The following is a 14,381-nucleotide window of genomic DNA, read 5'->3' on the forward strand; positions in this document are numbered from 1 at the left end:
CCTCTGAACCCAAGAAAGATGACGACAAGCATTCGTCTACTGAGCACAGCGTTCACCGCGATAGAGAATATACTGATGCGTCCAGTGCTAAGGGTTGCACCTACAAATACTTTGTATCATGTAAGCCCCGTGAATTTACAGGGGAGAAAGGTGCGGTTGACTGTATCACCTGGCTGGACGAGATGGACACGATTGTGGACATCAGCGGGTGCGCTGAGAGGGACGTGGTTAAGTTTGTGTCCCAGTCATTCAAGGGCGAGGCCCTGGCGTGGTGGAGAGCTCTGGTGCAGGCTTCAGGTAAGTCTGCCTTGTACAAAATGTCATGGGGGGAGTTTATTACCCTCATAAAAGAAAACTACTGCCCTCAGCACGAGGTTGAGAAGATTGAGGCTGATTTTGTCTCACTAGTGATGACAAACCTGGATTGTCAAGCTTATCTGACAAGCTTTAACACTATGTCACGCCTGGTGCCATATCTTGTGACACCAGAACCACGAAGAATTGCCCGATTCATTGGGGGCTTAGAACCGGCGATTAAGGCCAGTGTAAAGGCCTCTAGGCCAACGACCTTCAGGTCAGTTACTGACCTCTCCTTGTCTCTTACACTTGATGCTGTCCGTCTGAGGGCACAAAGGAGCAAGGAGGCTGAAAAGCGAAAGCGTGAGGATGATACCTCACGAAAGTCCGGGAAAAAGCACCGTGGAAACGGTGAGGGCAAGAGAGGGTCGGAGGCAAAGAAGGAGGGGCAAGCTGATGGAAGACCTCACTGCAAGGTCTGCAAGAAACCTCACTCCGGGAAGTGTAGGTTTGCGTCTGGTTCACAGTCGCAACAAAAGACTCCACCCTGTGGGCTATGCAAGTCCAAGGATCATAAGACAGTGGAGTGCAAAAAGATAAAGGACGCAACCTGCTATAATTGTAACGAGAAGGGGCACATAAAGAGTAATTGCCCGAAGTATGCCAAGAAGGCGGAAGAGACGAAGAAGTCGAATGCGAGAGTTTTTCGCTTGGATGCAAAGGAAGCGGTTAAGGACGACACTGTGCTTACAGGTACTTTTCTCATAAATAATATATTTGCAAGAGAACTGTTCGATTCTGGCGCTGATAAGTCCTTTGTAGACCAGAAATTTTGCCAACTACTAAATATGCCAATCAAAACCCTTGGCGTAAAATACGAAGTAGAGTTAGCAGACGGCACGATAGAAACCGTCTCTACTGTTCTAGAAGGATGTGAAATATCCATTAGGAACCATTCTTTTCCTTTATCTCTACTTCCTTTCAAATTGGCGGGTTTTGATATCGTGCTAGGCATGGACTGGTTATCCCATAACCAGGCCCAAATCATTTGCGGTAAAAGGCAAATAGTTTTAAAAACTCCGAGTGGTGAATCTCTTACCATTCGAGGTGATACGCGTTACGGATTGCCCGAAGACGTATCTATGCTGAAAGCTTCAAGGTGTTTGAACAGAGGCTGTGTAATTTACATGGCTCAAGTGATAATTGAAGAACCAAAGCCGAAGATCGAGGATCTTCCAGTCATTTCTGAATACCCCGAGGTTTTTCCTGAAGAACTACCTGGTTTGCCACCAGATAGACAAGTGGAGTTCAGAATTGACATCATTCCTGGAGCAGCTCCGATAGCAAGAGCACCTTACAGATTAGCTCCAACAGAAATGAAAGAACTGAGGACCCAGTTGGATGAACTGCTGGCGAAAGGTTTTATCAGACCTAGTTCATCCCCCTGGGGAGCTCCTGTCCTATTTGTAAAGAAGAAGGACGGATCGATGCGGTTGTGCATCGACTATCGAGAACTGAATAAAGTTACCATAAAGAATAGATATCCTTTACCAAGGATCGATGACCTATTCGATCAGCTGCAAGGAGCAAGCTACTTCTCCAAAATCGACTTAAGGTCGGGTTATCATCAACTAAGGGTCAGAGATGAAGATGTACACAAGACTGCATTTAGGACTCGCTATGGTCATTACGAGTTCCTAGTGATGCCTTTTGGGCTCACAAATGCACCGGCTGCGTTCATGGATCTCATGAACCGCGTTTGCAAGCCATACTTGGATAAATTCGTCATAGTCTTCATAGACGATATCCTGATCTATTCTAAAAGCCAAGATGACCACGAGAAGCATCTCCGTTGCATTCTCGAATTACTACAACGTGAGAAACTCTACGCCAAATTCTCGAAATGTGAATTCTGGCTACGAGAAGTTCAGTTTTTAGGACACGTTGTGAGTGAGCGTGGTATCCAAGTGGATCCCGCTAAGGTGGAGGCAGTCATGAACTGGCAAGAGCCAAAGACGCCTACCGAAATACGTAGTTTCCTGGGGTTAGCAGGATACTACCGGAGATTTATTGAAAATTTTTCGAGGATTGCTGCGCCCTTGACTTCCTTGACCAAGAAGAAAGAAAAGTACATTTGGGGCCCGAAGCAGCAAGAGTCCTTTGAAATTCTGAAGCAGAAGCTAAGCAACGCACCTGTGTTGACACTACCGGAGGGTACTGATGAATTCGTGGTTTACTGCGATGCATCACACACGGGCATGGGGTGTGTGCTTATGCAGAAGGGCAAGGTAATTGCCTATGCTTCAAGGCAATTAAAGGTGCATGAAAAGAACTACACCACCCATGATTTGGAGTTGGGTGCCGTTGTATTTGCACTGAAGTTGTGGAGGCACTACCTTTATGGTATTAAATTTGTGATTTATTCAGATCACAAAAGCCTTCAGCACCTGTTCAACCAGAAGGAGTTGAACATGAGACAGCGCCGTTGGATGGAAACCCTGAATGATTATGACTGTGAAATCAGGTACCATCCCGGCAAGGCGAATGTAGTCGCCGATGCATTGAGCAGGAAAGAAAGGGTAAAACCCATTCGAATCAATGCCAAGAGCATTGAAGTTAAAAATAATTTGATGGAAAGGATTTTGGCTGCACAGCGAGAGGCTGTGTTGGAAGCTAATTATCCTAATGAAAAGCTGGGAGTAACTGCGGAGCAGTTGACTCTTAGCAAGGATGGAATTCTTAGGCTGAATGAACGTATATGGGTTCCGATTTATGGGGGACTACGAGATGTTGTTCTCCAGGAAGCCCATAGTTCCAAATACTCAGTCCATCCTGGTGCTGACAAAATGTACCAAGACTTAAAGGCAAATTATTGGTGGATAGGCTTGAAGAAGTCTGTTGCCGCCCATGTAGTAAAGTGCTTAACTTGTGCTCAAGTTAAAGCCGAGCACCAAAAGCCGTCTGGCTTGCTACAACAGCCTGAGCTTCCCGAGTGGAAGTGGGAATGTGTAACTATGGACTTCATAACCAAGTTACCCAAGACCAGGAAAGGAAACGATACAATATGGGTCATAGTTGATAGGCTGACTAAATCAGCTCACTTTCTACCCATCAAGGAGACGTATAGCTCCGATATGTTAGCCCAACTTTATGTTGATAAGATTGTAGCCTTACACGGCATACCTGTGTCTATTATCTCCGACAGGGATACTAGATACACATCTCACTTCTGGAAAAGTTTCCAGCAATCTTTGGGCACGCGTTTAAATTTTAGTACGGCTTACCATCCACAGACGGACGGTCAAAGTGAGCGTACTATCCAAACGCTGGAAGACATGCTACGTGCATGTGCAATCGATTTAGGTGGTAACTGGGATAAAAACCTACCCCTGATCGAATTCTCCTACAATAATAGCTACCACACCAGCATAAAGGCTGCGCCTTTTGAGGCATTATATGGTAGGAAATGCAGATCGCCTGTTTGTTGGGCGGCAGTAGGAGAGGTCCAATTATCGGGACCAGAGATTGTTTTCCAGACAACGGACAAGATTGTCCAGATCCGGGAACGTCTCAAGGCTGCCCGCGATAGGCAGAAGAGCTACGCTGATCCAAAGCGTAAGGATTTTCACTTTGAAGTGGGTGAAAAGGTATTACTTAAGGTATCGCCCTGGAAGGGGGTGATGCGTTTCGGCAAGAAAGGCAAGCTGAGTCCGAGATACATAGGGCCTTTTGAGGTCATTGAACGAGTCGGATCAGTTGCCTATAAACTAAACTTGCCTGAAGAGCTCAATGGAATTCACAATGTGTTCCACATCTGCAATCTCAAAAAGTGCTTCGCCGACGAGTCGTTGGTGATCCCACACACAGATGTGCATATAGATGAGAGCTTAAAGTTTATAGAAAAACCCTTGTCGATTGAAGATCGACAGGTAAAGAAGCTTCGCAGAAAGCACGTACCGATTGTAAAAGTCAAATGGGATGCTCGTAGAGGTCCTGAATATACGTGGGAAGTCGAAGCTACAATGAAAGAAAAATACCCCTATTTATTTGAGTAAATCTCGGGTCGAGATTTATTTTAAGGGGGTGAGGATGTAACACCTCGAAATTTTGTGTCCAATGATGTGTTAACACGTGTCATTTGTTTACACGTGGCATCTATAATAAATAAAGGACTAATTTTGACAAACCTTGAAAGTATATAAATTCGAGGGTTATAAATGTCAACAAGGGTAAATATACTGTATAGTATCCCTAAATAATGCTTAAACCTTCAAACGAATAAATTATAGATCGTACAAAAATAAAACGCGGAAGAAAGTGAGAGATTACAAACTACAGGGGTTAACTGTGTCAACATGTTTAATAATACCTCTGAGTGACCCTTTAACGTTCCAAAGACTTTGTAACGGTATTATACCCTCACTAAAATAATATATATAAATTTCGCGAAGTTTCGATATGAAACGAGAAAGTTACGATCAAATTCGTAGAAGAAGGGTTAAAAGCGTCAACAGTGAAAGTTAAGGCTTTCCAATATAATAAATAAATAAACCGGGGACTTAATAATGCGGGTAATTAACACGAGGCCCCTATCGGTAAATAACCGAGGGCCAAACCGCAAAGTTACCCCTTCAAAACCGAAAGGTCAGGCAAATCATTACGAAAGATTTCGTTATTAATGGCCAGATTCTGTAATAATTACAAAAAGATTTAAAAATCCTGATTTCTTAACCTTAGGCGACCCGCGTAAAGGTTAAGGATTAGTTGAGGCGGGCCGCGAGCCTCCTCACTAATTCGCCTGATTTCTTCACCTTTAGGCGACCCGCGTTAAAAAGCATGGAAACTCCCATGCGGGCCGCGTAAAGTGCCCAGATGCAGAAATGTAGTAACTACTTGGCTTTTGGAACCTTTGAACGATCAAACACCACTTAATGGAGCATGGGCACCCTACATTTGACCCATAACACTTAGGGGACATCTACCCATCACCCCTGACCTGTTGTGGTAGTTGTAATGATCATAGGAGCTTGTTTTTGGCTATAAATAGCACCTTTGTGTGCATAACCATTCACACAATCAAAACACACAACTACTGATCATTCTAAGTGCTCCCAAGCCTTCTCTTCTGCTCTATAATCAAGAAGCAACTTCTGTAAGTCGTTGATAACCATTTTGGTTTCACTTTTCCATAGTTATAGCTCATAAACGCAACCGTCGTAACTAACGGTTGTCATTACAATATCTTGCAAATGGTTCAGTCTTATGACGAATCAAAAGTGGTTATGAGTTGGTATTTATGTGGGTATTAAACCTCTAAAATGGTTCCCCCTGATCACCACTCTAACTATGTCAAATGTCGAGTCAAACGTGCGGTTAAAAAGTCAACAGAAAGCTATTTTGGCGATTTATGCATAATCTGTAATATATATGTTATGGAACCTGTTTTGATAATCATAAAACATGATAATAAGTATATAAACATGTTTGCGCTCGTTTGAATCGATCATTTACTATATTGAACCGGTTCGGAGCCGAAAGTCGCAAAAGTTTGACTTTTGCTTTGACTTCAGTTCTGACCCGTTTTAGTGAGGTATAAATATACCTTAGGACTCTCTTAGGACCAGGTCACATGTTGGTATACGCCTCTGTGGTCGGTTCATGAGTTATCCGAGTCTTTTACGTATTTCCGTCATTCGCCTAAAAGTTGACCGTAACGGCCTTTTAAAATTAAAACGAGTATTTCGGACGCGTGAACGGACCAAAACCTTGCTTATTAAATTATAAGCATGTCCCTAAAGTTTCACGTCAATCCGAGGTCTAGAATGAGAGTTATGCTAAAAGGCGCACTTTTAAGAAAGTTTTGTAATTAACGGCGCAATTAGCATAACGCCCATCTAACCCAAGTTTTCGTCACCAAAACTTTTACCCACTGGGGTAAAATAATATTTTGGGAATTTTAAAGATTTTTAATAATTTTTACCTTGCTCATAACCTGCGGTTATGGCTACGGTTCGGTAAATACCGAATACGCCCTTTTTGGCCAAAACGAGAGTTCTACAAGGTCTTTTGACCCGATTCCAGTTGCTACTGGTTTTAAATAATAAATAATGTATTTTAAGCTTTATAAGCTGTTCGGGAAACTCAGATTTCCTGTAGAACTCGAAAATCCCTTTTAAAGTCTTTAAAATGACCAAAAAGCCCCTACGGGGCATAATATAAACTTAAACTCGTTACGGGCATTACGGAAGGTATCCTACTGATACCAAAATACTTTTAAGGCATATTGACTTAGGAAATAAGCGTACGACTCTTATGATTAACCGTTTCGCCTATTTGCGCACACGGTACGGCTCATGGAACTAGTTTTCGTGCAATAGCCGATATGGGTCAAATTATATTATTTGAACCCCAAAATCCAGAGTATGAACCATAAACCCATATAAAACAAGTCACTGAACTTGTTGGGTCCAAATCGTACTCCATTCTCGGTTTTCGCCTGTTCATGCGAATTAACCATATCTATATATCGGAATCAACCGGTTTAAGCTACGGCTAATACAAGGACCGTTAGGATTCTAAGAGGTTAATTAAAACCTTCGTTCCAGATTAGGAGCCCCAGTAAAAGCTATCGGTGACTTGATCTAAAATAAGGATTAATACTTGCAAAGGTAAATACTTTTGACTTATTTCCCCTATATGGGCTTGGGTTACGGTATATTAATACCGCTTGATTGAGCATTATATAATTCCATCGCTGAGGTGGTTAATTGATTAAATATGATCGGCTCATTTAAACAGTTTTGTTGCTTATAAGCCTTTGGGGGGTTTAATGACCGTTGTCCCGGATATCCCTGACATCATTTTACGAAATGGCCACGACCTTCGACATCCCGGTGTAGGCGTACACCCGGTATAAAGTGTCGACATTAAAATTAAAAGACGTAGCCGTTGGTTTTTATACTACGGTTTTACGCAAACGTGGTGTGTCTATAAATCTTTAACCCGGCACGACCCGGGCTACTGAACGCATAAAAGAACATGTAAAACGTTCACAAGATCATTATGAATTTTCCCAAGTTATAAAAGAGTTTGTGCCTTGTGCATTCAAATCAATTTTAATAAACATTTTCAAATGTGTCAGTTGAATGTATTTACCAGTGTAAACTGACGTATTTTCCCCAAAAAGATTAAGTGCAGGTACCTAAACGTAATTGGCTGGTATTAGCTCCCTAGCGTCGGGATAAGCCTCGCAAGCTTGATTGCAGTATCTAATGGAACAATACTTTATCTGTATTTACGATCCACTGTGGATATTCAACTTCCGTAATACATTTTGATATTACAATCAGAGGTTGAAATTATATATTTAAATTATGCTTCCGCTGTGCATTATATAATTGTGTGGTTTGACTATATTGTTGCCAACATCGTCACGGTAATCCCCCACCGGGCCCACCGGTGAGACACGTGGAAATCGGGGTGTGACAGAAACCCTATAAATACCTCACTTGTTACTACTTTTGGTAGTGACATCTCTCTGCTCAAACCAGCCGCACTCAAGCTTCTTTTCTCCGATTTCTCTCAAATCTTGTAAGTTTTCAACCTAATCCTTGTACTTCTATGATCAACACTTGATTCTACACCTTTCTATCTTTCGAATCTTAAATTTTAACCGTGAAATCACTAGATTTGAGGTGTTCTAGGATGATGTCATCATGGTGTTCTTGAGAACTTCATGTTTTGGCCTCAATCCACCAAGAACAACTTAGATCTGAACGATTTCCACACAAATAAATAAAGATCTTTCATAGATCTAAACATATTCACGGTGAAAGGGATTGAAAGATGGTTTCCAACTTTCTTTCAACTCTTTTACACTCAATGCACTCAAAACCGATAGAATCGAAGCTTGTACCAACTTTCTACTCATTCTTGTGGCTGTGTCGGTTCAAGATCTGGATTCTATCCACGAGATTACCAATTTCGGGTTAAACATGGAACACCGTCTCGAACAGTTTACTGGTCGGATTTGGGTGATTCCTGTCCGATTAGGAGTACCAAGTATTGACGAGGTTTCTGTTGCTTAACACGATATCAAAACATCTCAATAAAACAAACTACCAAAATGATCAAGGAAGAAGACGATCAGGCCGACCAGGTTGGAGTGTTGCCCGATCGGATTACTGTCCGATCGGAACGCCACCCGATCGAGTTGTCACCCGATCGACTTGCACCCTGGCCCCACACTTAACTCCTATTTTTCTAACTTTGAAGGATAAAACATTGAACGAAGTACTGCCCGATCGGATTACCACCCGATCGGACTACTGCTCGACCATGTAATGTTCAGATTTCAATAGTTAAACAATTTCCAACATTTTCAGTATCAACAGATTGCCATCTGTAGGATCGTTTTACCGACCAAATGAGTCAATCAGAGGCAATACACAACTGTTTGAGAGGTGGAATCAAACAAACAGCTTAGAATCAGTGAAGAATTGAGTAGAAATAGAGTATTTCACTTTAAAACAAGCTTCTCATTCAAAATAGACTTGATTACACAGTGGAATTTCAGCAGCACTTCGTGACACACTAGCTAATTCCGTGCCAAATGAGAAGCTAAACACACCTATATATAGGCAACCTAATTCCGCTTGAAACATAACATGACAGTTCAAACGGAATTACCTAATGTAATTCCGTGCGGAATTACACAAGACCATTTCAAGCGGAATTACATTAAACACTCCTAAACTTTACATATTTGACACTTTTGACCCCTATACATCATGACCTAGACATAAGACGTAGGCTATAGACATCGTGCACCAACAAACTCCCCCTTGGATATTGCCGGAGTCTTCAGTCTGGTCTTCAGCGCTTTCTTCACAGCGACTTGAATTTCTCTTTCCTCGGCTTTGGCTTTTTCAACAGCAGCTTCCTAAGCTTCTCGTTCTCGTCAACCCTTTTCTTGTCTTCAGCAGCCATTCTTTGATTAACTGTATGCCTCAGCATGTTATCTTTATCTTCACGAGCCTTTCGATCTTTCTCAGCTTTCAACTTTTCTTCTTTCTCTATCTTTCTTCTCAGCTTTCAACTTTTCTTCTTTCTCTATCTTTCGCCACTTTGATGACCATTTGCTTTCAGCATTGATAACTTTTTGAAAGCAGATAGAAACAACTCTCTGAAATTGCATCGCCTGATCTCTATCTTCAGCTTTGAACCAGATTTTGTTTACAAACAAACATTCTATGTCTTTAGCAGAGCAGTTCACCAACCATAGCGGATCATATACAAAGATTTCTCTAATTTCATTCTCTGCTCTGTAAGTAATCACAGCTTCAGTCGATATACAGCTGTATACCCAACACATAAAACCTTTATAGAACTCTTGTTCCATCTTTGGCACCGGAATATTCTTCATCACTCTTGGTTTCTTCACATGCAGGATTGTCTCTTCAACTCCAGTCACTGGATCTACCCTCTTCACTTTCTTCGAGTAGTGAGGCTTCCAGTGTTTGAATCCCTTTAAGGCTTCAAATTTTATCAGACCCCACATGGGTACATCAAGCTTTCTAACAGGATAATCCAGCGTTCTAACTTTCGACAATTCTTCCACATCCCACCAGGGTAATGACATGACATCATAAAGATATGCAAAATATTACACACCATATTCCCTTCTGATCGCATATGCATTCACTTGTGGCAAGAAACCCCAGCTGATGATGTCACCAAGTGATACATCTCTATCTCTCTTGTAAAACTTCAAAGGACGCTTGAACTTTCTTTCAGTGTCTTTACAGAACCATTTCTTGCGTTCTTCTCGCTGTGGATCTTTTGTAGTACCATCAAAATTCTTATCTTTCAAACATTCAGCAACTTTTCCCCTCAGTTCATCTCTGTTCTCTTGACTGAAGAACTCAACCAGAGTTGGAAAGTTTGAAGTGTCTTCATTCACACTTTCTTCATCAGTACAATCTTCAACCTCAACCCGATCATAATTATCGGCTTCATCCACATACTTGTACTCATATTCAGGCTGTTGGTTGATATCAAGTGCGTTCAACTCTTCTTCAAAGTCAAACTTGAAATCTGGATCAACAATACGCGTCATCTCTTTAATATCAGCCATTGTATACGTATGCCTGAACTCCCTTTCCTCTACCTCAGGCTCCAGACGTAGAATCAACTTTTCAAATTTATCAACATTTTGATCATCCACGTGCTCCCCCTCACCTTCAGCACTTTCATGTTCTTCATTCGCATCATCATGCATATAATCATCGACATTCTGTTCATTTGACGCTTTAGTGACTTTAATACCAGCACCGCCTTGACCATCGTCATCATCATCACTGTGACTGCTTGCAGAAAATACATCATGTGCATCATCAACTTTTTCTTCATCATCATCCTCTTCGTCATCTTCCTCATCATCATTATCCGTATCAACATCTTCCTCATCATTTATAACATCATCTATCAACACGTCTTCCTCAAAAATAGCAGACACTGCTGAAATAGGACGAGGATTCTAAATAGGAGATTCAGGTACAGTGGATGGAACAATTGATCTTTCTGTGACCTCAGAACCTTCAACACCTTTGCCTTTAAACTTCATTTCAGCATCAATTTCAGCTTGACGTTTCGCTCTAACCTCTTCTACTTCTATCTCTTCAAACCTCTACTCTACAGACTTTCCAAGCATATTTTCTAGCACTTTATTCATCATATAAATCTCTTGTTCTTTCATAGCTTTGGCAGCTTCCAATTCTTTGTTTTTCAATTCAAAGTACTTATTCCGCTCATCTCGGCGTGCTTTCTCTTCTTCTAATTCTGCAACTTTGACTTTCAGAATATCAATTTCTGTCTGATCAGCTTCAATTTTCTTTAATAATGAAGTATTCTCAGCTTCCACAGACTTTACACGCTTCTCTAACTTCTTTTCTCTATCCAACAACTTCTTGTTTTCAACCAAAACCTCTTCTACTTTCTTTTCCAAACTCTTTACTTGAACATCACTTGCAAAGTTGAAATCACCTATTTCTTCAAGAGTAATACCTTCTGGAATATTTGGAAAGGTTTTGTAACCTGAAGAACCTGGTGTAGTTTGGATAGGTGGTTGTGTGAGTGGTGGTGTTTGGAAAATTTGTTGTGAAGTAAGGACAGGTTGTTCTTGGATTGGTGTTTGGTGTGGTGGTGATAAATGTGGTGGTGATTGATGTAGTGGTGAAAGATGTAATGGTGAAAGATGTGGTGGAGGTGATGGTGGTGGTGTAGGTTGTTTTGGTGGAGATTTATGTGGTGATTTAGGTGGTGATGGTTCAGGTGGTGGTGATGGTGGTTGACTAGATTTTGTTTTCAGTGTGCGTTTAGGCAACCTCGCAATCAATTTCTTCCTTGCTGCTCTTGGAGAAACTACACTCTTTCTGGCACTGACTTTCTTTCTACCACCAGATGGAGGCGTGTGAGATTCTATCACATGTTCAGGAGATGGAACATACACATCATCATCCTTCTCCTCTCTCCTCTTTCTTTTAAGCTGTTTTTCTTTTGCAACTTCAGCTTGAATTCTCCTCATACGCTCTGTTTCATCAATTTCTTCATCAGACGAGCTTGACGAACTTTTCTCTGCATCGTCACCTTCTTCCTCACCAGCTGCCTTTTCTTTCTCAGCATTATAAGCATTAAGAGATTTCAAAAACTCTGCAGAATTAGGAGATAAACGAGCATCTCTTTCAACATAAACCTCAGTTTCAGCTTCAGCTTCATCTTCAGCTTCAGCTTCTTCTTCAGATTCGTCAACAAGCATAGTCTCAACACTTCTCTTTTGACGCTTTTTCTTTGGCTGAGATGACGAACCCTCCTCAGTTTGAACTTTCGGAGTTGCTTTTCTGCTCTTTTTCTTTTTCTCCTCTTTCACAAACCGTTCATTCCTTGTATCTTTGAAACTTTCAAGAATTTTCAACTCATCAGCGTAACTCTTTTCTTTCATTTCTTCCCATTCCTCCAGTTCTAATGATTGATTGGATCTGGATCTTGATAATTCTTGTCTTTGATGAAACCAGAGAATTCTACTTTTGTCTTCGGTTCTGGATGTTTTGGATGATATCTAGCCAATTGTTTCAAAGACTCATTATCCATGTGATACTGCACCAACAGATCATTATTTTCATCTCTCTCCAACTCAGGATATGCATGGTCCAATATCATCTGAATAAAACGTGGATAAACCCAAGTCTTGCTTTTCGACGTGATATTTTCAACCATGTAATGAAACACAATGTGTGAAAAGTTGTACTTTTTGTTTAATACAAGAGCAGTCACCATATTCATTTAATAATCGCACATAGCATCATAACCTCCCTTCCTGTGACTGAGAGCATTCACCCCTGAATGGATAAGAAACTTGTAACGCCTTGGAAAACACGCTTTCAAATAGTTTGCCTTGTTTAGTGGACCATTGTAGCCCAACCTCAACATGCATCCCTTCACCATCCTTTCCGGAAACTTCGTAGGAGAATTCTGCTCATCTGGAAAGTTAATCACTTCACGTACAAGCTGTTCAATGATAATGATTGGTTTATCTTTGCCATTTACGCTCACAATCGAATTTATTGTCTTGTTTGCTTCATCATATTTTGCATTCTCCCAAAAATGTTTAATGTGAGATCTGAATACCAAGTGTTGGTTCGTCAATGCTTTCTGAATCGACAATCTTTCCATGAACTCCAGAATTCCTGTGAATCCAGCCATCTTCGGAATCTCTTTATCATAAACACAACAAGTGTTGTGCAATGGATCAAACAGCACATTCGAAGCCTGAAAAACACCAACATACAAACAAATCAAACACTTAGAAAATTTTTCAATTCACAACACATTTAAACGAAATTACTCATCAAACGAAAAAACATTTCATGCGGAATCACAATTTCAAACGAATTCAAGTCTCATACGAAATAACATCTCAAACTGAATTACATCTCAAACGGAATCACTGTTCAAACGAAATCAACCATTTACACGAAATCATAGTTCATGCGGAATCATAGTTCAAACGAAATTACACTTTAAAACGGAATCACATTTCAACTGATTATCACATTACAAACGAAATCTCAGTTGAAACGAAATATCCATTTCAAGCGGAATTGTCAGTTTGAAACGAAATTAACCAACAACAAATTTTCAAGAACTGATGATCAAATTAATTGTCACACCCCAACCGATGGCGGAATCATCGGGGCATGGCACTGAGCGAAACAGATTGTTCATAAGTTTCCATAACAACTATCTATATAATCCAGTTAAAGATACCTCCCATACCGTATCCCGAATAAACAAATACATTATTACAGATAACATCCAAACAAGTAGTTCTGTTCCGACAACTCAGATTTAAGTTATTACAAACATTAGTATAGTTCAAATGCTCCTAAAGACCCAGCCTGACAAGATCTACAGACAACTATGCCCTAGTTGCTTGTTCCTGACAGACAACTATTTGTTGGGGGCCTCTAAAGCTTTATTCTAGCTTCACTTCCCTAGCAAGCAAATATCTTAAACACCTGTCACATACGTTAAAATAAAGTCAATACATAAGATGTAAAGGTGAGCATACAAGTTTAATCATAGCATATAGAGTTTGAATAGTTTACGCATAACCAGCACGTACACAGAGGGAAAATGATGCATGTTAATTATCGACATGGACCTATCGATACCAACGACTGCGGGTTGACTGTCCGAGACAGTTCGCAATACATGATTACCACCGTAATCCATGCAAGTAATTGTCCTTAACAACCCCCGAGTGAACAGGTGCTGAGTCCAAACTATAGTACTACGTTGCTAGGCAGGTAGACAGCATTCCACGTGTAAACATAACAACAAGCATACATTTAGTCACGTAATACATGCAATTGGTTAGCGTCCAAATAGTTTAAATAGTGTGTTCGATTGTGATTTTGATACGTATGTAACACCAAAAGTGCTAAAGCAAAAAGGGATTCGAGTATACTCACAGTGATTGATTATGGATTGAAGGGAGCGCTGAGAGTAGGGTTAGCCTGAATAGT

The 14,381-nt window shown here is 40.8% G+C and overlaps 1 protein-coding gene across 1 annotated transcript; it reads right to left on the reverse strand.

Moving 5' to 3' along the window:
• Positions 1 to 9,961: 9,961 nt before the first annotated feature.
• On the reverse strand, positions 9,962 to 12,295 carry LOC110866971 (microtubule-associated protein RP/EB family member 1-like). Its single transcript, XM_022116114.1, has 2 exons — positions 10,998 to 12,295; positions 9,962 to 10,661 (listed from the first exon to the last, which is right to left on the reverse strand). The coding sequence occupies exons 1-2, from the start codon at positions 12,293 to 12,295 to the stop codon at positions 9,962 to 9,964; spliced, it is 1,998 nt and encodes a 665-aa protein (XP_021971806.1).
• Between the last annotated feature and the right edge of the window lie 2,086 nt (positions 12,296 to 14,381).

Source organism: Helianthus annuus, chromosome 7, assembly GCF_002127325.2.
Source record: "Helianthus annuus cultivar XRQ/B chromosome 7, HanXRQr2.0-SUNRISE, whole genome shotgun sequence".
NCBI lineage: Eukaryota > Viridiplantae > Streptophyta > Magnoliopsida > Asterales > Asteraceae > Helianthus > Helianthus annuus.